This window comes from Eulemur rufifrons, chromosome 28 (assembly GCF_041146395.1).
Source record: "Eulemur rufifrons isolate Redbay chromosome 28, OSU_ERuf_1, whole genome shotgun sequence".
NCBI classification, from domain to species: domain Eukaryota; kingdom Metazoa; phylum Chordata; class Mammalia; order Primates; family Lemuridae; genus Eulemur; species Eulemur rufifrons.
This window is the reverse complement of record NC_091010.1, coordinates 66,319,795-66,346,425: the sequence shown is the minus strand read 5'-3', so window position 1 is coordinate 66,346,425 and position 26,631 is coordinate 66,319,795. Positions and strand designations below refer to the sequence as shown.

The 26,631-nt window shown below is 44.2% G+C and overlaps 1 protein-coding gene across 1 annotated transcript; it reads right to left on the bottom strand.

Annotated features, from left to right (window-relative positions):
- Positions 1–690: 690 nt before the first annotated feature.
- Positions 691–25,519, bottom strand: FANK1 (fibronectin type III and ankyrin repeat domains 1). Its single transcript, XM_069460664.1, has 10 exons — positions 25,340–25,519; positions 19,711–19,835; positions 13,750–13,831; positions 12,662–12,736; positions 11,805–11,870; positions 5,141–5,306; positions 2,177–2,320; positions 1,188–1,265; positions 1,042–1,086; positions 691–933 (listed from the first exon to the last, which is right to left on the bottom strand). Exons 1-10 carry the CDS (start codon positions 25,363–25,365, stop codon positions 799–801), a joined length of 942 nt encoding a protein of 313 aa, XP_069316765.1. The 5' UTR covers positions 25,366–25,519; the 3' UTR covers positions 691–798.
- Between the last annotated feature and the right edge of the window lie 1,112 nt (positions 25,520–26,631).

The window sequence follows — 26,631 nt, the reverse complement described above, 5'->3', positions numbered from 1 at the left end:
CTAGAGATGAAAAAATGCATGCGGTCTGCCAGCTAACTTCTTTGCTGATTCTGAGGTGTGCTTTGGAATTAAAGCTCCACCACATTTGTGTCTTTAAAGCTCCCAACCAGCAGACTTGGTTGCAGTTAATTCCTACTTCTCTAGGAACTGCATGATCAGCATCAAAAACCCCTCTGCTCTGAAGACTAAACTTAATATACTACTCTTTGGCAAAGTTGTCAAGCAGCCAGCAGGCTGGGTCTCTCATTGTCAGGGCGTGAGTATATGCAAACACAGTCGCAGACAGGTCTGTTCTAAGAACACTGACCCGCAACCAGACACCCCTCATAGAACAGAATCAGAGTCTTGAAATATGTATTTTGAGCTTTGATGTGAGGCCAACAGCTGAGGAGAAAACTCCTGGGCTTTTAGGAGGAGCGCCACTCCAGGAGGGAGCAGCAGCCTGGAAGGCCTTAAGTTGGGAAGGGAGGCTCTAATTGAAAACATACGAGAAGCCAAGAATTCCAACAAGGGCCTGGAGTGGCTCGGAGGACAGCTTAGGGGGCAGGAGCCGGGAGTGGAAGTCCCGTGTATGTTTGTGTAGCTCCGGTGCATAAATATTTTGTTTCATGTCTAATTCCAAAAGGCACAAGTGCAAGAAAACATCCCAGTTCTACAGACGCCCAGTGATGACACCACATACACACGTGCTTAGGTAAAAAGATGTATTTTAAAGTGGGAACAGTTGTATGTCACACAAAAGTCACCATGAATCTCCAACTAAATAAATAAATGTACAGCCCTCAAAGATGCAGAACTTCATCTCTCTAGTTCAACAGGCAGATTTTGTTTTGTGTTACGTGGATTTTGTAGATTAGTGGTGCTCTGGTCAGCAGACAGAAGACTTCTTCGGCATATGCTTTTTTTCCTTTCTTCTAATAAGGAGACTACGTTCTGAATAAATGAAACAGATAGGTCAATGTAATCCAAGGTTTTGGTGTTTTTGCCCAATTTTAGCCGTGCTACAAAACTAGCCTTCATAGGCAGAAAGAACATCCCAACCTGTCTGTCAAAAACTCTGGCCATTTCTAGGACACCTTTGCCGAACTGGAAGAAGAAACAACAAAAATTATATTTTATATATATGTGTACATACATGCTCTTTCTTCCCCTATAAGAAAAAAATCTTTAGATGGAGAGTTATTTACCTCATTTTTTACACTTGCATCTGCCCCTTTGTCAAGAAGTAACTGAACTAACTCTTCGTGATTATTTAACACAGCCACCTAAAAAACAAACATTGGTGCAGTGTGCATGAGCTGTCCCCTCCCGATTGGGCACAGAGCAGGGGGGCGAGCCTGGCATCCACAGGGTCCCGTCAGCCCACCGGCAGCATCTGAGCTGCCAGGGCCGCCGTGGCTTTGCACCGTGTGGGCCTGCGGGTGGCTCGCCCTGCAGCCGCAGCAACTGCAAGGAAAATGGAAATGGAACAGCCCTCTCCGCGCACAAAATGACAGGAGAAATGCCAGGTCAGACCAGTACCGAAAGCAGCATGTTCTTTGATTCACCACATCTGTTTTGCTCCCATAATGGCCCTGGGCATGAAGGTTGGTAATCATTAAAGAAATGGTTGTAAAAAAAATATATATATATATGTCTCTCTCATAGTGACATTCATCATGCCTTTATTAACAGCGACAGGGGCCGGGCGCGGTGGCTCACGCCTGTAATCCTAGCACTCTGGGAGGCCGAGGCGGGTGGATCGCTCGAGGTCAGGAGTTCGAGACCAGCCTGAGCAAGAGCGAGACCCCGTCTCTACTAAAAATAGAAAGACATTATATGGACAACTAAAAATCTATACAGAAAAAATTAGCCGGGCATAGTGGCGCATGCCTGTAGTCCCAGCTACTCGGGAGGCTGAGGCAGTAGGATCGCTTAAGCCCAGGAGTTTGAGGTTGCTGTGAGCTAAGCTGACGCCACGGCACTCACTCTGGCCTGGGCAACAAAGTGAGACTCTGTCTCAAAAAAAAAAAAAAAAAAAAAAAAAAAAAAAAACAGCGACAGGGAACACACACACAATCAAAACCTAGGGCTCACGTATAGGGCTGAGCTCACAAGGGTTTTCTAATTATAGAATAAGCTCTGACCTTAATTCCACACACACAGCCAGGCTGTTCCAGAGAGGGGCGTACCATACCATGAGAGGCGTCTTTCTGTCTTTGTCCTTCACGTTCACATCAGCCCCGGCCTCAATTAGGAGGGAGGCCACCCGCTGGTTTCCCGACACTGCAGAGACCCTCATGAGCGGGGTCCACCCTGATCCAGCATCCACAGCATCCACCTGTTGTGCCAGAGAAAGCTGAGTTTAGCCCAGTTTCTTTTCCTTAAAATGAATCAAACTTATAAAAGGAGTATTTACTTGCCCAAACTCCCCTGAGCTAGCAGTCTCTCTGGACTTGGTAGGAGTCAACTGCACTGTGCTAATTTAATTCGTGTTTCTATGCGGTGAGGGGATGTGTTAGGATCACATTCGAGGTGGCCAAGTAGCCCTAGGGACATCCCATTGGCAGCTTCACCTACGTTCTTTAAAACAGAAAGAAGATGGGCTAGAAAAATGACCTGAACTTCACCAGCAGGGGAATTCAGCCCCTGGTGAATTCCCTTATTTTCTCTTGCCTAACTTTCCTCACCTGTTATTTTTTTATTTTTTTGGTTTTGTTTTTTTTTTGTTTGTTTGTTTCTGTTTTTTTTAAAATAGCATATATTTCATGTATCTCTGCAAGCAGCTTTATATCCTTTCTAGAACAAGGCAGTAATATTGTAATATATGCACGTACACTTATACCTACAAATACTGATCAATTTTAGTCAGGAGACCTACAGGTGGAGTGAACATGAAGCAACCATACCTGTTACACAAACTCCGCTCTGCAAAGTTCCCTAACCTGATGCCTTCTCCAAAACCACAGTGTGCCCAGTACTCACAGCTATTTCCAGTAATCTCCTCTACGTTGAAATCTCTCAATTTAGTGTTTTAAAAGAAATATTTTAGAATGAGAAAATGTAAATGTTGCCTCCTTCAATTCTAATGAAGATCTCACCACCAATCCATGAAGAGCGACACAAATTCAGATGTGTGCACATGTATTCACACACACGCACAAATGCCGCTGCAGAAGAATTACTCAAAGATGACCTGCAGCTCTAGTGAAACAACCAGAATGGAACAACAGGCAAGGAAGTGCGGGAGACCCTTGAACATTCCAGGTTATTTGCATGTCTGAGATTACCCCTACAGCAGCGTTAGGACTTGCAGCCCTTCCTCATGCACAGAAATAACCTCATGCAAGCTCCATCATATTTAAGTAATAATAAAATAAGCACATCATACATGATATATCATACAGTTCAACACACTTCCACACACATTTTCTCTTTTGGTACTCACAGTTAACCAAGGGTAGATGTTTTTATTCCTGGTTTATAAGTGATCAAAACAAATCTCCGAGAAGTCAAGTGCCTTCCCTGAGGCCACGTGGCTCATTAAATGTAGAAATGGTTCCCCATTCGATTAAATAAGTCAGTCTTAGTATAAAAGTGTTACATTTGAGAAGAGGGTGGCAATGCCCCACCTGGCTCCCAAACTCTTCCCCCAGTCTTCAGAAGTACTAGGTGAGCCATATACCAAGAACATGGAGACACAAGCTGACATCATCTATCTGCCAGTAGGCCAGCCACACAGCAGGCATGACACATCCATGCTTACTGTTCTGTCCTCTGCAAGATGGCTCCAGTGCTACAAAGAAAGGTTGAATTCATCCCGAATAAGTATGTTCATATAGGCTTTCTGGGCTTCAATATTTGAAGCCCAGAAAGCCTATATCTCAAAAACTCCATTATTCAAGTGGCTATAGCAGAGACTTGCCCTATTCTGGCTCCTTCGCATCTTTCAGCAAAGGTGGATCTTCATTTTCAACTACAGATTTTTACTGGGTGCAAAGCCTGAGCAGAGCTCATCAGGAACCAAGCAAGGGGAGTGTGGCTGTCACCACCACACATAGCAAGTGGAGCCTGGCTTTACCACTGAGGCCCACAGGCTAAGCCTTCTTGACCTCTGTGCATGTCTCTAAAACAAAGAAAACAAATACAATAAGAAGTTCTTAATGACAGATTTTTCCTACAAGGGGGCACATTTTCTCACTTCTCCAAAATCAACAAGAACCAGCGAGATCATACAACCTCAGCCTCACTTTCCCTCAATCACACTTCAGAGACAAACTGGAACTAATCTACTAACATCCTGCAGACATGACTTTTCTCCATCTGAGCCGATTTTGCAGGTCGTAGATTTGATTTCTCAGTGCTCGACACCACCTGGCAAACAGCACAGCATTGTGTTCATCACTCTTTATTTCCATGCCGTGGAATTTTTAGCTAAATTTCTTCAAAGCCTTGAGCTAAAGTTTTCAAAGTTATCAGCAGTTTCCATAATTGATCTAATTCTAATTGCCCATCTTCAAATACCTATAGAAGCCCGAACAAACTCTAATTCTAATTGCTAAATCAAATTTGTCCTTCCTGACAAGACGAAGCCCAAAGCAGACAAACATGCCTGTTTCCGGGTAAACACACTAAGAGCTGAAATGCTCTATTCTTGATAGAGTCAGTTTACTCTTTGGAAGTTTTTGTAATGACTAATCTTTAAAGCAAACCAAGAATAAAAGCATCCACTTTTAAAAGCAACAGGAAGCCCTGTGGCTATACAAGCTCTTAACATCCTTGTGTCTCCAGCACGTGAAACAATACCTGGCCCGGTGTGTGGCGGATGCTCTGTAAATCTTTGGTGACAGACTAAATGAAGAAACAAATAAGTAAACAAACAAAGGAATAAACAAGCCACGTATTAAATAGAAGCATCAGGTCCGGCTCAGGATTCAGCCATTTCTTTTTCCTACAGGAGACGAATGCCCATGGCAACCTAAAGCCTCACTATCGTATCAGTTCTGCAATCTCTTTTCCAAGGCTTCCGGGCTTTCTAGCTGGCACATCAGAGCAGCCTTTCTAAGTTTGACTAATCAAAGGCTCTGCGTCTCCAGACCCCAGGGAGCAGCATTTTAGGTTCTTAACGATATGGGCATGGTTAACAAGGCGGGCCCCATACCTCACAGCCATCCTTTATCATCCACTGAATCACTTTGCAGTGGCCTCCGTCCGCAGCCCAGTGCAGAGCTGTACAGCCTCCCAGGTCTCTAGCCTCCCAGGAAGCACCGTGTCTTCGCAGATACTTCACAACATCTAGGTGGCCCGCGTAGCATGCAAGCATTAGACTGCAACATACACAAGAAGCATTTGGCTGTAAGTGCAGCCACCAAAACACAGGTCCACGTTTTACCCTACCTGGCTTAAACCAAGAAATCCTAATTTTAGTAGAAAGGCCACATGACTTGTTCATGTAAAACGTACATGTGTCCATCAACTGATAAAGTGTGGTATATCCATACAATGGAATATTATGCAGCCATAAAAAGGAAATGAAGTGCCACAACATGGATGAACCTTAAAATGTTATCTAAATAAAACATGCCAGACATAAAAAGCCATATGTTGTCCGATTCCATTCATATGAGCTGTCCAGAACAGGCAATTCTGTAAGACAGAATGAGCAGGTCAGTGGTTACCTGGGACTCAAGGGAAGGAGAAAGGAAAAGTGAGTGCTAATGAATACAGGGGTTCTTCCCAGGATGACAAAAATGTTCTGGTATCAGACAGTAGTGGTGGTTGCACAATTTTGTAAATATATTTTAAAATGCTGAATTGTATATTTTAAAGGGTGGATGTTATGGTGTGTGAATTACATTTCAGTAAAAAAGTGAATAGTGACTGTAAATGAGTATAAAATATTGGATTTAAAAACATTCATGAGTCCATGATACTCAGAAAAGCAAAAAGGAAAAAAGACTCACTTGACTATTAGCGATAACTATTAAACGAATTCTTCACTCTAAAAATTGGTATTTAAGGAAAAAAATTAACCATTTACTTTGCTTTTATAAGATGAAATATAGTCCCCATCCACAACTGATAGGAGGAAGCTTTTTTTTTAGAGAAGACTTCCAGCTATTAACAATAAATACAGAAGGCGTCTTAGAATTAGAAAATCCCCTACTTGCAACTCCCAATTAAATAATTGAATCATCAGTAGATGCTAAAATTAGATGAAATTTAATGCGGAATGATATTCATACAGTGTTGAATTATTGCCCCATAGATTTTCTAACTGCAATGGGAAGACTCTATCTTTACAAAAGGAGAGAATTAGCTGTCATCACCCTAACAAATAAACACTAGAATCACTAACTGTGGAACCTGCATCACAGGCCTCCTGAAGGATGTAACATGAGGTCACAACACCAGCTCTAAAATGTTCTTGCTAAAAATGTTAACCTGACTGTCATCAAGCCTTTAAACCCATCTTTGCTTTATTGGAAATAAAAGGACAGATGAGCAAGTGCAACGCCGGCCCCACAAGCGGGAGACAGTTAGGCAAATCCAGAACATAGAACATTCTGTAAGATAATGGGGGTGGGGGGAGAGAACCAGTCTAGAATAAGACAGACTAAGGAATAAGGAGATGCAATCTGTAAGCCTCGAGTGGATCCTCGTCTTGCCCCTCAGCCCCACGTAAAGCTGTGGAAGACCTTTCCAGGGCACGTGGGGAGCCTTGCGTGGGTGGTTGTGTATCAGTGACACTGGGGAATTAGTGTGAAGTGTCCTAGGTGTGACGCTGTAGTAGTTACGCAGGTGAGTGTCCTTGTTTGTAGGAGACATGTACTGAACCATCGAGGGGTGAAAGGTTATGATGCCTACCACTTACCTTGAAATAGTTCAGGGGTAAAAAGCGCAAATAAAAATGTAGACAGAGGGAAATATGGCCAAACGTCAACAACGGCCAAGCCTAGGTGGCGAGTACACACGTGTTTGTGGATTTGTGGTACTATCTTCACCTTTTCTAAATGTTTGAAATTTTTCAAAATAAAGAGTTAGAAAATACAACAGAAGGTCTTCCCAATGGGGAAACTGCACAGCATTTCTCCAAGCGGTAACTGGGACATCCAGCACCAAGGCAGAGCCCGGCTGAGCTAGCGCCAGACGGCTGCAGCCCCGAGTCCCGGCTCAGGCCTTCGCTGCTGGGGGACCCCCCAGAAGAGAGTAGCACGTTGCTTCACCTGCCCAGGTATTTGGGGCGCTCCTACTCCCTCCCAACACTCTGGAGTCTTTAGAACAATCTTTGCTAAGGAAAGAAAATTTCATTTTTAGTATTATATTCAAACAGAACTCTAGTTATCTGGATGCTGTTTTTAAGTAGTGCTTCTTTTCTTTTAAAGTGAGGCCATGCTACTTAGAAACAGTCCCCGCATCAGAGGCACCCATAACCTCACCTCAGAGAACAAACTCCTAAGACTCTGCTGAATGTGCTCTGGGGACAGGAGGATCATCTGATAACTGACCCCAGGACCTCTGGCCTGCCCAGAAATGAGCTAACTGGGACCAGGGGCTTTTCTTTCCCAGGGACAGGCGCAGCCCCTCAACTGAACTTCCCACCAGCAGAAAGCCACCAAAGTCCTCCAAGTACTGAGTGGCTGGAGTCTGCCATTATTCCTCTAACCAACTGTCATCTGAACCCAAAGCTCCTGGCACCCAAGCAGTCTGTCATCCTCTGCTTAACAACAGCACTCTTGGGGTTTGCCCCACGGAGGAGGACAGCAGCAGGGGGACCGCAGCAGGGGCACAGCCTCACGGGGCAGCCAGCTGTGCCCAGGGCACACCCTGCCCCCTGCAGCCCTGGCATGCTCCCCAGCCCCTTCTCTCTCTTGCTCTTCCTCCGTCTCTATGATGCTTCTCTCTTTTTAACATATTATCTTTCATTTTCTTATTATTATTTCATATACTTCCCTCTTTACTTAAACCCTGAAAACAGTATTTACATGCTAAATATTCCATCATATGAATATATCATAACTTAAATCAGTCCACTATGGTTGGACGTTTAAGTTGTTTCCAGTTTTTCACAATTTTAAATAAGGCTACAATAAACACCCTTATTATGTAAAATCTTATTTGCATTTCTGATTGTTTCCTAAAATGGAATCACTGTGTCAATGGACATGGCTGACTTTAGATGCAATATTTCCAAATTGCTTTCTAGAAAGTTCATATCAATTTACATTTCTAGGCCAGGCGCGGTGGCTCACGCCTGTAATCCTAGCACTCTGGGAGGCCGAGGCGGGTGGATCGCTCGAGGTCAGGAGTTCGAGACCAGCCTGAGCAAGAGCGAGACCCCGTCTCTACTAAAAATAGAAAGACATTATATGGACAACTAAAAATCTATATAGAAAAAAAAAAAAATTAGCCGGGCATAGTGGCGCATGCCTGTAGTCCCAGCTACTCGGGAGGCTGAGGCAGTAGGATCGCTTAAGCCGAGGAGTCTGAGGTTGCTGTGAGCTAAGCTGACGCCACGGCACTCACTCTAGCCTGGGCAACAAAGTGAGACTCTGTCTCAACAAAAAAAAAAAAAAACAATTTACATTTCTATCAACTGCATTTGAAAGTATTTTACTGCCCGTTTGCCAACACTATTATTTTTAATTACCAATTTGATAGGTGAAAATTTTTTTTATTACTAGCAAGGCTAAACATTTTTCATACGAATTACTTATATTAATTCTGCTATAAATCGTGTAAACTGTTTCCTACTGTGTATGGAGGGTTTTTTGGAATATGGATATGGATATGACTCTTCTATACATTAAAGATGCCAGTCGTTTGTCTGTAATACATTTTAAAATATCCCCAAATTATCCCTAACTTTATAAGTTAACTTTTTTAAAAATGCATAATGTACTCAATCTTTTCCTTAGTGATTTTTTTCCCCAGTGTTTTTATGCCTTTCACATTACAAGATCAGTTAGTATCTTATTAATTCATCTGGAATTTATTTTATGTTCTTTAAAACGAGGATTTAACTTGTTTTCCTCAAATAGAGTATTTTTCCAATACCTTCCTCATTGGCTTCTGTTGTTTCCATCATCATATACTAAGTTCTATGTACGTGGGGATCTATCTGAAGATTTCTATTCCATTCATCTTTTTTCTACCCATCTGTACCAGTATCACACCATCTTAATTACTGTAACTTTATAAGACATTTTATTAACAGTCAAGGCAAGCCCTTCCCTATCCTTCTCTGACAAAGTTTTAGTAGTTATTGCCATCTCTTTGTTCTTCCAGATAAATTACAACCATTTTGACAGGTTCCCAGCAATAATTCCATTTGAGGCTGCATTGAATCTATATATTAATTTGAGAAAAACTGAAAACTTTACAATAGCCAATCTTGCCATTCTGGCATATGGTATTAATATATGTCTTTATTTTTTTAAATCTTTATATCTCTCAGTAAAGTTTCAGAAGTTTATTTTTTCATTCGATAGAATAAAAAAAATCCAAGAAAATTAGAACAATTTTATCTTTCCCATTATATTTATTAAACAGCAATGGCAGGTTTTCAAGAAAGTTTTTTCTTTGCCTTAAAACTATCTACTTTACTGAACCTCCTTATTAGGTCCAAGTATGTGAAAGTTAATTCTCTTGGGTTCTGCAGGGAAGAGATCATACTTTACCAAATTGATCAGCCTTCCAAAATACTGTCCAATCACAAAATATAACCTGTATTTACTATATATCAGGCACCGGTTTATGCATTTTTCACATAACTCATTAAATGCTCATGACAACCCTGTAAGCACTATCTATTATTCCTATCTTATAGACGGTGAAACTGAGGTACAGAGAGGTTAGCAGCCTGCCCGAGGTCACACACCATGTCCACAGAGGGATCAGTATTTGATGCCAAGCTCTCTGGGTCTGCCTGTGCGCTCAACTACTCTCATGGCTTCACTACCGATTTTGAAAAGAACTCTAATACTAAGCGTGGCACTGGCTGATCGTCTGAGACGATTAAAGAAATTGCATATGCTGCAGTCAAAGAGATCACTCACGCAACAGACACTTCCTGCCTCCCGTGTACCAGACACTGTCCAAAGGCTGAAAGTATCTTCCACTTTAAAAAATAAGGTACTTTTTAACTAGTAAAAGTGCTGAGTTACACCCAATTTTTGTTTTGCATCTACACATATGCAGGAAGTTTCACCTTTAATCTACTGATGGGAAATGTAAGAAATGTCTTAATATGAGACAACCTTACCCTCCTTTATGCCCCTCTGAATGGGGCTGGAAGAGATTTATAAATACCCGCATACATACAAATATACAAATAACTTTTCTGTCTCTTATGATCACATTTAAGCAATACGGTTATCCTCTGTAGCTCTCCAGCTTCCTCACTGCTCCGGAAAAGTTCAAGGTTATTATTAGAACTAGAAAATCTGAACAAGCTCACTGATAGAACAGTCAAGCCACAGAGTCTATGTTGGAGCTAATTTTTAAATAAATTTTCTAATTTCTTACATGGATATTTGTTGTTTCAGATTTCCTACTTGCTGGGTTGATTTTAATGGTTTAAACGTTCTCAAGATACAGTATCATCAAATCTATTATAGATAACACACACACCATTTTCTTTTCATGTTCAGATTTTCTCTGTAACCATTGTTACTGTCTTCTTTCAAATTTCTAGGTTTTTTTTCCTTAGATTTATAAGAGATTGGTCTATTGTATTATACAGCTTTCTGTTTAAGAGGAAACTTACATTTCTCAATAATCTATTTTTTAATTAATCAAGTTCTACTTTTAATTCTTTCATTTTTCCTACTCTCCTCACATTTTCTTCCTTTTCAAACTGGTATTCTTTTCAGACATCTTGAATTGATAGCTTAGTTCCAAGATTAAGAATTACTTGGAAAAATGCTTTTTAAATTTATAAGTGATTTTTAAAATGATATTTTAAATCTATTATTGCGGTGTATATCCAGAGACTGGAGTAGGTAGCCTTTCTGATTTGAGAAACTGGTGCTCTCTGCCGTGTGTGATCAGGGTTTCGGAGCTGGTCTGCAGGACCCAGTCCTCCACCTGTGTGTGTCACTGGGCTGTGAGCCCTCTGAGCCAAGGCTTTGCATTTTGCTCACTGCTCTACCCAAGCACCAAGCACAGTGCCTGGCGTGTGGCAATCATTCAGGAAATACGGGTTAGTTTGAATTAACTAATTAAATCTAATTACTAGATTAGCAAGTATTTTTAAGTCTTTCAAAAACACTCTTTCATCCATCCTTTATAAGTACACCACGTTTTTTCCATGAACTTTTCCTGTACTGCACTCAGCCCGCCACGTGTACGTGCGCCCTTCCACCTTCGCAAGATTCTTCAGGCATAGCTTTGGTAGGGATTTGTTTCTTTAGAAACACCCGAGATTCTCAGTAAGCAGAGTAAGGCTGAAACGCAGCGAGGGCCCTAAGAGAGGGACGAAGTGCCAGGGGCAGAAACTTTCAACCAAATGCCCAGCACACAGCTGGCGGGAGCTATTTATTAACAACTATCATGTCCTGAGCACTCAGCGTGCGCTATGCCCCGAGCTAGAGACATTATCGTTGCCTGTAACAGATGCCCCGTAAGGACCCCGATGAGTGAGAGAACAAATGAACAGGGGAACAGCCAGCTGCTGTCCTCACCGTCTTTCCTTTAGGACCTGCTACTCTCAGTGCAGTCAAAAGAAACTCAATACTTGGGTTAAGCGAGAAACCCTCTGGGCACAAGCCTCCTCGCACAATGAGGAAAACACCCGCAGGAGTTAGGCCAATCCCACCTCCTACCTGTCCTTGCCACTTCCGTTCTTCAGATTCACGTCTGTGCCATTAGAAACCAGGATTTCCACCAGCCTGAAGGAAACAAATTTAACTGTAGCTAGCTAAAGTCACTTTGATGACTTGGAACCCACTACAACCAGAAAAAAGAAATAACACTACATTCAAAACGTCTTTGCAACACTCCTCTCCAGCTGCAGGAGCCAGCAGGTTGTAAAACAGGGCGTTATTGAGCCGGAAAACTCTCTCCACACCAAAAACATGGGCTTTTACCCTTTGCATGGATTATTCATTAAAATCAAACTAAAACACATGAAACAAGTTGGACTATTGAAATAACTCACTGTCCCTTTAACGGCCATTTCTAATATGTCTCAAGTGGCAGCATCTAATGAAAACATTTCTATTTCTTTGAATGGCATTTGAGGAATTAAAATATAAGTGATTGAAAATAAGGTATTAATATTAATTATATCTCTGTGTGGAATAGATAACAGAGGATGTCAGTGAAATTATGTCTTAGCAACCTAGCAGGGAAGTTTTCCAGAATTAATATCCCTCCTCCAACCTTTAAGAATTTCAAATTCCAATAACCAGTTTTCCCCGGGACCTATAAAATATATTGCCTGTGATTAAATGGCTACCTCTCTTCCTTAACAGGCGATTACACATTTTATGTTCTCTCCTGCATATTGTGTAACTTTAGGACAGAAACAGCTGCATTTGTAGCCATAATACGGCAGAGCTGCGAAAAGAGAGAAGTTGGGTTCCTCTACAGCCCTTTTCCCTCCCGTGCCTATCCTGACCAGAGGTTTTGAAAAAAGTAAAAAGTTCAACCACTCACTCAGAGATAAGAGCAGCCGTACCTGGTGTATCCTTTCTGGGCAGCAACCATCAGAGCAGTGAAGCCAAACTTATTGGGAACATCAACCTTAACGTGGCTGGGGAAAAACACAGAGAAAAGAGATTAACGTGCCCAGCGCAGCTCCCCGTAGACTTGTAGCTGACGGCTCTCGCAGGGTACAGGTGGCTAAAATGGCTCATTTTACCGAAAATTCCAATTTCTTCTGGGCCATTAAGTTTTTGTTGTCCCAGACTGCCCTGCCTAGTATTATTAAAGGATTCAAATTTACAGGAAGAGAAAATTGCTATAATTTCACTTAAAATAAGCGCTCCCTTCGACTCAAAACCATTATGCCATCTGATAAAGCACTCTGCCGACGGCGTCTATCCCTGCAGACTGGCTCAGCCCCCCTGAACATCAGTCTATACTGGTGGAGCCCCAGGTTTTACCCCCCCCCACCCTGCCCCCCGTCCCACCCCACCCACTGGGCACACGCGATGCTTCTCAAGGAAGAAAGCAGGTCTGTCTCAGTGTCAGCTCTGACGCTCTGACTTTTTGTGGGAACCGTCTCTGTTCCAAATTACAGAGCCCCAGTTCACAAAGGACTTGTCTTCTAGGGCACTGAAAACTACTGATTCAGAAAGAATCTAGGTATCATCGTCTACTTTTCATTGAGGCGTCAGCTTCAAACATCTCACCTGCAGCAGCTACATTCACCATTTTTCCTCTAGTGTTTTTATCAACCTTTTAAATTAGGAAACAGCCGATTTAGCGATTCCCTAAATTCATCAGGAAGTAGATGGGGGCATTTGGGGGTGAAATTTGCCTGAAGGCTGTGGCATATAATCAAGGGGCAGAAATTATTTGTGGGAAGAAAACATAACACCTGGGCTTATAATTTCCCTTTACAATTTTCATTAACTAATTGCAAAATCTAACATTTACATGAGGCCTATGAGCATCTTTCTTAACGCACACCAGCCACCTGAGATCAATTTTGGAGGCAATTTCAAAGGCATGGGAATTTTTAGGAAAACAAAATAAAGCTACATTATGTATCTCCATGCACTTTATAGGCATTTAAAAAAAAAACTGGCAGAGTTCTCTCACCCTCCTTGAAGTATTCGAACAAGCAAATCTTCATCATTCACATTGACAGCTCGATGAAAGTGCTCACTGCTTATGGGCTCTCCTGAAGAAATCAGATGGAAAGCAGTCATCCAAAATAGAACGGAAGCAGATTCATTCCGGCTGTGTTCCTCCTGTGGCCTTGAGTGGACGGACGTTCATCTCCAGGAAGGCACTTGGCTTTTCTTATTAAGTATATCCTTACATTTCCTACTCAACTGCTGCTTTTACTGAAAAAGACCTTGTTTTCACATATTAGGAGAACATTTAGACTGACCTAAGGGCTTGGGACATTTTCAAGTTATAAAGCATTGCTTTGTGAATGTTATTTTGATATTTGAAAATAATCCTTTCAGATTTCATAAGACTTAATAAATGTCTCTTACAAGCAAGGAAAACCTCAGCAATTGTCACAACGTGCTAGTTGCATTTGCCAAACAGTCGTTAAACTACTTGAACAAACAAGGACAAAGTGCTTTAACATTTGAAACTGAAATTTTCAGTTCTTCCCAGGAATATGACACACACATTGGCCTCGTCTCCTGGCTCGCAGGAGGTGGGGAGCGTTGGGAGAAAACCCAATCAGGGAGAGATCTTGCCAAGGAGAGAAGAGCAAGAAAGGGGGTCTGAGAAAGATGAAAAGAAAAAACAAGAAATAGTGGGTGTGCTTTGTGCAGGGGAACACTGACTCCGCGGGGTAGAAAACCGGGCAGCTCCCGACAAGCAGAGTGTGAGAAGAAAGGGCCATAGAAGGCAGCCTGTCTTTCTAGGCATTTATCTTACAGTTTCATTTGTTGCATATTCCATGCCTTACAAATTTTTCAAATTATCGTGATTAAGCTTAAATAATACAAGTGAAGCACTTAGAATAGCACCTGGCACGTCGTAAACATCCAACGCACACCTGTTGTGCTAACAGTGATGGGAGTAGCAGCTGTTTGATACAGCCCACCCCCGTCCACACCTGACAGGCACTGGAGTGGGTAATCCCTGGTCTAAATTATCTCAGAGGTCTCATTCAGTCATTCAACAAATGTTTATTGAGTCACTGACATGCCAAGTCTTGTGCTAGGTGCTGGTGGTCCCAGAGAGTGAGGCAAACATCACCGACACTGTGCTGCCCACTTCAGCCTGTTTTTATTCTAAACCCTTAAAAGAAAACATCCAGCCCCACCCCATCCTCCCCTCACAGCCCCCCAGCCTGCCTCCTGGGGCTCGACCCCCACAGCCTCCCTCTTACAGGCTGGCCTGCAGAGCTCTGTCAGCCTCCCTGTCCCCGCTCCTTGTGGTGGAAAAGCTCTCTGCGACGTCAGTTCCAGAGCACAGCGGACACTTCTCTCTGGGTTTGCTCAGTGTTTTAGCGAAGTGGAATGGGCAAGGTACAAACCGGGAGGAGAGTGGGTCAGAAGAACAAAGCGGCCTCTATCAGAACGACCTTTAGCTGACACCCTTTTTCTAGTAAAAACAAATTTATGCCAAATTTAAATTATTTTGAAGTAACAATTTTATCTGCTAGAGCTTATCAATCTATTAAAGAATTTTTTAGCCACATTGTATTTCCTTTTCATCACTCCACACATATTTTTAGACCAAAAGCTTCAAATAGAAATATCATGATAAGCTGCCAAAGGCCAAGGCCACAGCTGTCCCTGCCTTCGAAGGGAGGTCAAGCCCAGTCCAGCGGCGTTACTAGGGCGCTGAGGAAGGAGGCAGGGTTTAGACCCCAGAGATCACTTGGCGATGTCTGGTGGCATGTTTGGGTGTCATAACTTAGGGGATGGTGCTACTGGCCTCTAGCAGACAAACAGCAGCACACACTCCCCCCCCCCCAAAAGAACTACCTGGTTCCAAAATGTCAATAGTACCAAAGTTGAGAACCCTGAGCTAGATTAATACGGCCTTAAAATTATCATGTGACCCAGCCACCCTTTAGGTGGGTGGACTAAACCCACAGGCTGCTTCCCTTCCCCTTGCTTCCTAGAAAGGAGGGGAGCCGTGTGCCTACCGAAGGCTGTTGGGCCGAACAGCCCCATTTCTGTGACTCTCAAACTTCACCTGCCACCAAAAATAGAAAAACCAGTCCTTTGGATAGAATCACCCATGACAGCATATAAAGCTCATCCTATTTCTATGAAATTTTACAATGTGTGGCATCCTAAATCAAATCCTATTAATCAAGCTGTATATAGGACTTTACAGAATGCTTTCTAAATTCTCTAAACCACAGGACCGAGCATCAGAAAGGCTAAGCTGTCCAAGGTCAGCCAGTTAGGGGCCGGCAGCAACAGAGTCAAGGCCGGGTCTTCCGTAAGGCCCCACTCCTTCCCGGCAGTATTAATAAGTGCTGAGGCATCTGACTGATTGACTGTATGCTTCCATTCTTACTAAATTTTGAACGTAGGCAGACGTCGTAAATAAACGATACTCCTCCAAAAGTTAAATGAATGGGGATACCTAAAAATCTTCAGAGAAGTGCTAACTTCTTGGAATCTTAAGGAAGTTCTGCAAGCACACACCCTGCTGCAGCCCTGCACTGCACACCCCCTTCCTCACACCTTCCCCCCTGCGAGCACTGGAAAATGAAAGAAGTTAATTTTGTGCTGATTAGCTTGAGGACTGTTTGTAGCAAAGACCGGGGTTTTTGACATTATGATATAATTAACATAAATGTATTACCTATTCCAGCACATGCAAGAGGTAATCAGCACCTCGCAGCTCACCCTGAGAACAAAGGGATACCTCACGGAAGGAAAACAATTGCTCATCACTTGCAGAGTTTCAGCACCAGGAAGCAATAACATCATTCAGGGTAGGAGAGTCCTTTCCCAGCATCCACTCATTAGCCTTCTTTACACCAGCCCAGGAGGAAGAGGAGGGACCCAAGGGTCACCACTGGACACCCACAGGAATCAGCCAAGGCACAGAAAAGTCTCAAGTTTACATGAATTTGACAAAGAGACATAAAAGAAATGAAAAGGCCCTTGTTTGCAGTGCACAGCAATTCTTTCTACTCCCACTATAGGCAGGAGTCACGAAGAACAGGAGGAAATTCCAGGGTGAGCAGAATGTTCCACTCCTCCCACTCCTGAATCCTTCAGGACTCTGTGGGTTTGGCCCAAGGGAATGCCATCAATAAGTGCAATTGAACACTCAAGAAGGCCTTCGCGGGCTTGTTTCTCTGGTGTTTGTTTTCTAGTGTTTGTTAGTGATATTTGCAATTGAGTGTTGCGATTACAGATATCAAATAGCTGACCCTGGCCATGGTGAGGATGTCGGCGAATGCTCATTTGAGCTGGGTGGAGCACAACCGCCCAGCCCACGTGAGCAAGGACACCCACGAGCAGGGAGAAGGGCAGAGTGGTCTTGGGGAAGCCATCGCTCATGTTCTGTAAGAGGGTCGTTTAGCTGCAGATATCCCAGCAGATATTATAATATGGTGATAACACCTTTCTTGGTGGAATTTAAGTCTTTATTAAAAGCAGTGAATAAATCATGAGCTCATTGGAGAAGGTATTTGCCAATTAACAAGTAGCAGCTGTTTTTCTTTCTTTTTAAGGGCCCAACTGATTAAAATTGCATGCCTCATTTAAGCAAGAATCTCATGTACTTTACCTGGAGAAAAAAAAAAAGGCTTAGCATCCTTCATTCAAACAAAGTACATGCTTTTGTGATTCATTAAAACACTGTTAAACTGAATGCAAATTATCAACCCACAGACGCATTTTCACTTGCTCTGGATAACGCTCACATTTCTAATTCTTTGTTTAGCATGATCTGCCTCCTTAAGAGAGTCTGCTTTGGATATTATAAATACAGCAATATCGCAAGGGAGCCGCAGCCAGCCAGCAGAGCCAAGAGCCTTCCCCAGCCAGAGGAAGAGAAAACCTGATTCTTACCCCACAGTACAGCCCCATGAGGCTGAGACGGCTTCCTGGCAGCAGGCACTTACCTAGTCCCTGGCAGCGAAACCATCAAGAAACCCCAGCACACCTGGTCATCACCAGCACGCTCTCATCCCCGCGGGAGGTCTTGTCTAATTACCCATGGAAGCCACGGGACAGGAAGAACAAACCCCTGGACCAGCTCTCCATGGCATCTCTCTGAAGCCCCCCAGCAAGGAGAGGGCACACCTGCCCCACAGGCACAACCCTTGTCAGCTGGTAGGCAGAGAGCTAGGATGGTTTCTGCCTTCCTAAAAGAGCTCCACACGGCACAGTGACACCACGTAAACTCTGGCCAGAAGGTCTCCAAGCCCCTGCCCTGGCTTTAATGTGTTACTGAGAGAATGCTGGCAGACACCTGAAGCCCCCACGGTTGGCTGCAGAACGTGTTCACCCTCCCCTGGCAGGTCCAGGTAGACTCTCCCTGCCGGTGGGAAATGGGTCTATCTCCCTACAGACAGTGCAAGCTGAGAAAAGTGAGTGTTTCTCTTCACACTCTAATTCTCCCCCCGGGCCTTAACTCATCACCACCCAGCCCTTTATTAAGGAATTTCCACATGCTAGAGATGGCAGATTCATCTCCCCCACCCTTCAGTGAGCCCACAAAGTAGGTAGGAAACAAACAAATAAGTAAAGTGAGATACAAGTAGTGTTATTGGAGGTGGCGAGACACTGCCGTGTCCGGAGGCGGCAAAGCGTGTGGCAGAGAAGGGGGAAGCTACTCGCAGAATCTGCTCCCAGCCGAGCTCTGCCTGCGGAGTGCCTGGGGGGAGTGCCTGGGGGGAGTGCCTGGGGGGAGTGCCTGGGGGGAGTGCCTGGGGCTCCCTTTGCCATCTTCTCCTGCCCCTCCCCCCAGCACACAGAGCCAGCTCACCGGCCGCTGGTCGTGGCCTTCTTCCTCCGGGAACTCCAGGAGCTAAATATCTTCCATATAAAAGCAAATGCTTTCAACATTGCCACATTAAGGAACAAGCCCTCTTTCCTGACCTGCATCTCCATAATTGACCATTTCATTTCAAAAATCTCCTCTGAAATTGTATTTTTTCACGGTTAGCTGAGCATCATCTGGGAATGTATACAGAGTCGACACTCTCAGCATTAACTAAACTCTGTTTGGTAAACTAAGATCCAATTCCCTAATGTCATGTTTACGACCAAAGGTATTATAGGCTAACTCAAAATCTGAATTATCGTTAGTCCACAAAAAAATTGTCGTGAATAATTGAAAGCCATGGAAAGTATATGTGTACCCGCCAAATGCTATATTGAATAAAATTGAAAAATAACTTTACTCACAAAAGGAAGATTTCCTTTGTGCAATGAAAAAAACTTGCCTATGTGTGTCTTCAGTGGGCGGGCCACAAAGAACATTCCTGGCCACTGTAATCTCTACAACATTCTCGTAGAAAGATGACCCTGGACGTGGCATCTTTAAAACATTTTAAAACGCCAGTCTCAGAAAGTATCTTGGAGCTCAACAGGGACAAGGATGAGTGATCAGAGGCACTGTGGCTGGCCTCCTTTGCACCACCCCGGTGTGGGGCTCCCTCCCGTGGCTCTCCGTGGACGGAGACAGCACCTCCAGGATCTGCGTGGCCAGGCCAGACTCACACACTGAGGTCGTCCAGAGTGGGCACAGCGCTGAACGGACCTCCTCACTGGGGACACACAAGCAGGCAGCCTGTCTCACCGCGTGGGGACACTCGCGCAGGCCACACCCCTCTGGCCCACTTCCTAAGAAAGGTGACTCCACCCTTTTGTGCAAATGTCTACTGACAGGACAGTCCTGGCACAGAAACAGCTCTGCTGATTTCCGAAATCAGACTGCGCTTTTGTCATGTTACCGCCAGGCCCAGCCAGTAAACAACATTATCACGGTCTTTTTAAATGAATTGTTTCTGCATCTGGCAAGGCCAAACAAAAGGCAGAATGTTTTACCTCCCAGGTGTTTGTCATCTCTGCTTATCTTTAGGTTAGCGGCGCAGGGCGGTGGTATACTCACTGGTCGTGGACACCGAGATGGCCGGGCTGTACTCGTACTCTCCAGAGGGGCTGGTGACCTTCAGTCGAAACCTGTACAGTGTCCTTGGTTCCAGACCTTCGACCACGTGCGTCGTTGCGTATCCCCTAGACAGGAGACAACAGGTCGTCTAACCCGAGCTAGGCCATGAGAGGAGCAGGTGGAAGTGATTTTTGAACACCATCTACTTCCAGGGCAGATATTTTTTGAACTTAAGAATGTAGACACTCACACATGGCACCTCTGTCCCTACCCTGGCCCATAGGGCCTAGCCCAGGGCTTGACACACAGCTGGCATGCAATTTTGTACTCTGTAGAAATAATCCCATTAACACATGACATCTGTCCTCAGTGACAAATTTTCACATTTGGAAGGTAAAACAGGCAAATTGTACATATGTGATTTTCAAGTGGGGCCTTTGAGTGGGTGGGCAAGGCAGTCTACACAGCTATTCCTTCTGCGTTCGCCCCCTTGGAAGCTAGCCACCATGTAAGTCACTTCTCTGGAGAGAGAGGCCACCCGGTAAGACAGAGTCAGTGGAAAATGCCAGACAATGAAGGGAAACAACAGAGCCCAGGCAGCCTCCTGCTGTCCCGGCCATCCCAACTGAGGCATCGTTGGTTCCTTCATTGGTTCCTTCAGCCCCGGCACAGCTATACCAGCCGAGACTACGCGAGGCAGAGACGCAAGCCAAAGCCCTGCCCAAATTCTCGATTGGCAGCAATGCACAATTGTTTTTGCTTCACACCACTGAGTTTGGGGGTAGTTTGTTATGCAGCAATCGAAGACTGATGTATCAAGCATAAACAAAAAAGAAACTAAAAGAAAGACAAAGAAGAAATTGTACCAATGGCATTAAGAAAAACATTTGAATGAAGACACCAAGAAAGTAGATAAATGCTAAAAATAGATATAAATACATTTACCATAAAAGTGAAAGCTCTAAAACCAAGATATTCAGTAAAACTGCACGGGCTAAAAAACAATTTTTTAGAAACTAAAATATATCCGTCTGGCACAAAGCAGCCTTGTGAGCAGGTAGGTTTTATGGCTAAGCGAAGGTCCGTGGATGCTTAGATATTTGAGTCATAGAAACTGAGCCCTGAACAATTTATGGCATCTGAAAAGACCTTGAGAAGTTCAATAAGAAGATAATATCCAAGCCCCAATAGATTTCAATGCAAGGTGTCAAAGACTTAACATAGTTTTGGACCAAAATAAAACCCAAAGTGCTCCCAATAAAATCCAATATTGCTAAATATCATAAGATCACTCTGAAGCAAATAGCAACTTTGTAACCCCTGGAAAGGGAAATAAAATTGTTTTAGAAAACAGCTGTTACATTTAAGGCAGGCTGGAGACTCTCACAACATCAGTAGAGATGGCCCCAAAGAGAGTACCCGAGACAGCAGATCCCCGGGACGCAAGTGCCGTAGGGAACCCCAGTGCCGTAGGGAACCCCAGTGCCGTAGGGTACCCCACGATGGTTACGACAGACGTGGGGCAATGTGCAGAAGCAGCTCATCAAACCTACAGAGAAGTGCGACTTCACATCGCCTACGTGGCAACGTAAAGAATAAAAAAGTCTTAGAGCTATTTCCGTAAGAGGAAAATATACAAAAATATATAGCATACCCTTATTTTTGTTATTAATATTGGTCAATGAGCAAATATCTGATGCAAGAGCTGAGCAAACATGAAACGTAAGCAGCTAAATTTTGCAAAGCCCCAGGACTAGTCAACCAGGCTCCTCTTTTCTCTCTACACTCTGCCCCTTCCTCAGAATCCCAATCCAGTTTCATGGTGATGACTCTGAAATTTGTCCCTGCAGCCCAGACCCTTTCCCTGGTCTGTCCTTTTCCAATGGTCTCCTTGATGGCTGGACTTGGATGTCTGATGGTTCCGACAGCTTGTGTTCCTCCCACAGTCCCTCCCACAGTCACCCCCGTTATTCTAGTTGCTCAGGCCAAATACCTCGGCGCCACCTACGGAAGACTGGATTGTTGTTCACAGACGTGTGCTGCCCTCCCAGGGATGCTACTTCCCCGCCCTGTTAGACACGGCCACATGTCTTGCTTTGAGCAACGGAGTATAAGCAGAATTGAAGTGTGTCATTCTGATGGAAGCTTCAGGAAACAGCGTGCTATGCTCTCTCCACAGTGACCGACAGTGTTCAGGCAGAGGCCGCTCCACCAGCCTGGGCTGCGGCAGGAAGACGATGCAGGATGGAGCCACGGTGACCCACAGCAGGTACTTTGTATGGGAAATTAACTGCGGCTGTCACAAGCCACCGAGATTTCGAAGCTGACGCTTCCTGCAGCATAACTTGGCCTGTGCGGGACGTTATATATCATCCCTTGACTGCCCTCTTGCTCACATCCCACATCTGGTCCACCAGCAAGTTTTTAAAATCTCTTTAAAATATATCCTGCATTCACCCATTTCTCACACTGTTCTGTGGTCTCCCACCTAAATTATTGCAAGAGCTTCCTAATAAAGTCCTCCCTGCTGCTCACCGCCTTGCCTTCCCACAGCCTGCCCAGCTCTGCAGCCAGAGGGATCCTGCTAACACCCAAGCCAGACTGAGCCCCTTCTCAGCACCACGGCCTCCAAGGGCTCTCCCCACCTCCTCCGAGTAACAGCCAAAGTCCCGCAAAAACCCCAAGACCCGAGGGGTAAACTCTCCCCCCGTTCACCCTACTCCTCACTGTTCTAGAACATGCCAGCCACACTTCCACCTCAAGGCTCTCTTCACTTGCTATTTGCTCTGTCTGGAATGTTCTTCCCCCAGATATTTGCAAGGCTCCAGGTATCAAGCACGTGCTTCAGATCTTTACTCAGAAGTCACCTTCTTGGTGAGGATGTCCCCAACTCTACCCTAAACACCCAACTTTCCTATGCTTTTTCTCCTTAGCACTTACCACCTTCTGACATACTATCTGTTTTTACTTACATACCTCATCTATTGTTTGCCTACCTCACGATGAGGGAGGAATTTGTCTCTGTCCCCAGTGCCACATCCCCAGGACCCAGAACAGTGTCCGACACCCCGTGGGCACTCAAGAGCACACGCTGATGGGAGGAAGGAAATGGATGGCGTGGGCGCCCATCGTGGGAATTCAAGGGCCAGACAACAGGATCGTAAGGGGAACCTCTCAGCGGAGGTAAAATCTGGCCTGGGCAGAAGAAAGGAGAGGGCGATGGGGGCGGTTTGTCTGAACAGGGAAACAGCTCAACACACACACAGAAAGAGCCAAGGCACATTCAAAGGGCAGAAGTAGTAGATCTGATTGGAGGGTCTGGGCTCGGAAACAAGAGACAGAGGGAAAGGCAGGTTGTGAGCGAACCAGAGGGCACCAACGTTAGTCTAAGGAGTCTGACCTTCATCCCTCAAGCAACAGAGACCCACACAAGACAGTTTGACAAAAGGAAGATTAAAAAGAAAATTAACCCAGCAAGATAGAATGAAGGGCTAGAAGGCAAAGAGGACGGATGAGGCCAACTCATGCGACAAACCTGCTGGACAGGTTCGGGACCCGGGGTTGCATCAGGGAACTAGACAGGTGACAAGGACGAGGGAGCTTACATCCTGTGGGGTGACGTGCCCTGCCTAACGAGGGGACTCTGCAAAGGGAGAACTCACAAAGCTCAACACCCATTGGCCAGAGAAGCAGCAGAGGAGAGCCCAAGTCCAGGACAGGGCCACGGATTCAAAATATTGACAAGGACAGGAAGTGACGAGTCAGGACGAAGTTCTTAAACCCACAATCCCAACATCAGATATTCTAGGTAACTGCTTCTTTAAAGAAAGGCATTTGCTAGTTTTAATGATATCTAGAGAAAGTGAAATAACGAAGCAAAAGAGGTCAGGATTGATACAGCCTCATTCTGCCACCTAGCGTCAAGGTTGGGACTGTCTCGTTCTCCGAGGGAACACGGGGGTTTCGGCACCGTGCTCAGGGATGCCAGGCCAGCTTCCGAGCGCATCCTCCCACCTGACAGCAACCAGGTCGTCGGGAGAACGTAAGTAACACAGACACACACATCGGGCTGGAAGCCAGCGCACCTGGCCGCGGCTTCTTTAGGTGAGGCCGTCTACCTGGACACCCAGCAAAGGAAAAGAGCCAAGAAGTAAAGGGGCACTGAGGACGGCCCCACCGTCTGTCCAAGCACGGACTTGTGGCACGAGGGGGACGAGGGGAAGGAAAGACGTCTTTTTCTTTCTCCATAGAAAAACTTGTCATAACTCACACTTTTAGATAGAAATTACCTTCAAAGAATAACACATGACACACAAGAAAATATTTGAGTAGTCAGGCCAGGAATTATTTTCACATTGTAACTACATTTCAGATAATGCATTTTTGGCGTGTAATTTCCCAAATGTCAGGTGTATCACTGCTCAGGTGACAGCTGAAGCCTTCCTGTCTGTATAGACACCCTCACCATCGGTACCCTCAGCACAATACCACCTCGGGACACCAGCAAAGCGACAGAACTGCTCTGCATCTTGCCTGCAGAGTGCCAGCATCCCGATTGTGACACTGCACGACAGTTTTCCACGATGTCACCATAGGGGGGAAATGGGAAAACGTTCACAGGATCTGTTATTTCTTATGACTGGATAGGAATCTACAATGATCTCAAAATTAAAAGTTTTATTAAAACCTGTATTTGTGTCTCATTTGGGGTATTCCTGAATCACAGCAATAGCCATTTTGCAAGTGGTAAATCTATCAAAGGGAAGAAATCAGTCTGAGTTGATATGAAGACTAAGGAAAAATGGCTTGTTGATTACTCCTGCTGCATTTGTTCATTCACATGACAAATAGTTTTAGGGCCTGCCATGCACCAGGCAGCCCTGTCTAGGAGCTGGGAATAGAGCGCTACGCAAGCAGGAATCTTACCTTTCGATGAGTTTAAATACGGTGAGGAGGTAAAAACATGAACAAGTAGACAAGCTACCTCCAGCAGAGCCGAGTCCTGTGAGGCTGTGAAACACAGCTCTGAGACACGGGGTGCCGGGTGGGAGAACGGCCCACTCAGAGGGCCTTTGAGGAGCGGGTGTTTGATCTGAGACTTGCAGGGGGGTAAAGCAATCAGCCATATAGAAAAGGAAACCCATTTAGGGAAAGTCAACAAGCAAGGCCCTGATATGGGAACCCGCTTGGCTTGGTCGAGGCCAAGAGAGAGGGAACCAGTTTGATGTGAGAGTTGACAAGGGGACAGTGGTGTGACATGAGACCAGAGGGTTGGCCAGGGTAGACCATGTGGGGACCCATCCCACATCTGGGAACATAACAGCCTGACGGGAACCTCAACGAATTTCATCAAACTCTTTTGCTTCCATCTCTTCATTTTGGATTTTAAAGATATACCATTAGAACATTTCAGAAGTCAAAGAAGCTCTCACAGGTATAGATTTAATTTCAAAGTTACCACTAATGCTTATTTTCTGAAGATTATAATTCATAAAAGAGCATGAATGCAAATGATGCTGACTCATTCTTTGATTTCAAAATAAGCAGTGGCTTTTTAGAATAGAAATCATTCTAGCTTAACAGGAAATCAGCAAAAGCAAAATGGTAAGCAAGTCAACGTTGCACCTACGTATAAATGATACCATAAGTGTGCATTTTGGGGTCTTGTTCTTCAACTGAGAACCTGAACCACTGCTCCTGAGGTCCTTGGCGTTTAGCTTTCTTTTCCAGATCCCAGTATAATTCGATGCTGTGATGAGTCACTTTGCCCACAACAGGTGGATGAGGCTTTGAGGATGGCGTGATTTCTAAGAAAAGAATGATACAAGATTTCAGAACCCCATTTCCATAAGGAAGGGAGATCAGTGAGTGGTTTAATAGCTAACTCAGTGATCAAACTGTTTCTCTGCACATCATGCATACATGTATCTCCCTGTTGCTTGAACACCTGAAAGGCTGAAGAGATACAAAAGCCAGCTGGTGCAGTGAGCTACCACATCCTTCAACAAGACTGTACCACATACATCAGTATCTACTTTACCTGTGGACCTTTCCAAAAAAGTTGGTTAACATATCAAACTCATTAAATTGTTCTTTGAGCTGATGGAACTCAGTTTGCTGCAACAATCCTTCAGTGAACTGGATAATAAAGAAAGCCAAGAGACAAAGGCTATATCTGGCCCAGATATTTATAACAGATGACAAAGCATTGACATCTCTTCTAAATAAACAGCTGTGATAAACCAACCAAGATAAAAAGCAAAAATAAATAGCTGACATAATAGACAAAAAGATGTTCGGATCCCCTCATGTTCACAGAAATTGATAACAATGGGATGTATCTTTGTATCTCGTTAGAAACTTCAGAAGAGATATCGTAACGATTGGAAGCGACAGTGTAGGAAGAAGATAATCTCATATGTTGGTTGTGGGGAAATATGAATTATGGCATTTTTAGCAAGCAACATGGCAGCATTTATTAAAATTAAAAATACACATACCCTTCTATCCAGCCATCCACCACTGATAACCCTTTCTGCAGAAACCAGAGCACCAGTACACACACGGACACACACACAAGGACATTACAATTTTTAGCAGTTTATAGGAAAAAAAAAAAAAAAAGACAGACTTATTCATAAGGGAATGGGCAAATGATGATATAACCATAACATGGAATATTATACAGCCTTTAGTAAATTGGTTCTACACCAGATGCTGTGAAAGGATCTCTATGGGTATTGTTGAATAAGAAATCAAAGTGCAGAGAAAAACACAGAATCTCCCATTTTCGTAAAAGTTAATAAGGAGTACAATATAGTGTATACCAAGTTGTTCAGCGTGCAGTCATTCTGTTTAATGTTAGTTTTGTTTCCCTTGCTACATTTTTAAGTTTTTTAAGGGTTGGGTCCATGTCTTACA

Bases quoted from the DNA above. Each gene is read 5' to 3' on its own strand.
- FANK1 (XM_069460664.1), bottom strand. From the start codon at position 25,365: ATGCACACTTATGGTATCATTTATAC. The intron at 19,836-25,339 runs GTAGGTGCAACG...TCTCCTGTCTAG, and splicing joins ACTTATGGTATCATTTATAC to GGGATACGCAACGACGCACG. The intron at 1,266-2,176 runs GTATGGTACGCC...TTTGTTTTTTAG, and splicing joins ACAGAAAGACGCCTCTCATG to GTGGCTGTGTTAAATAATCA.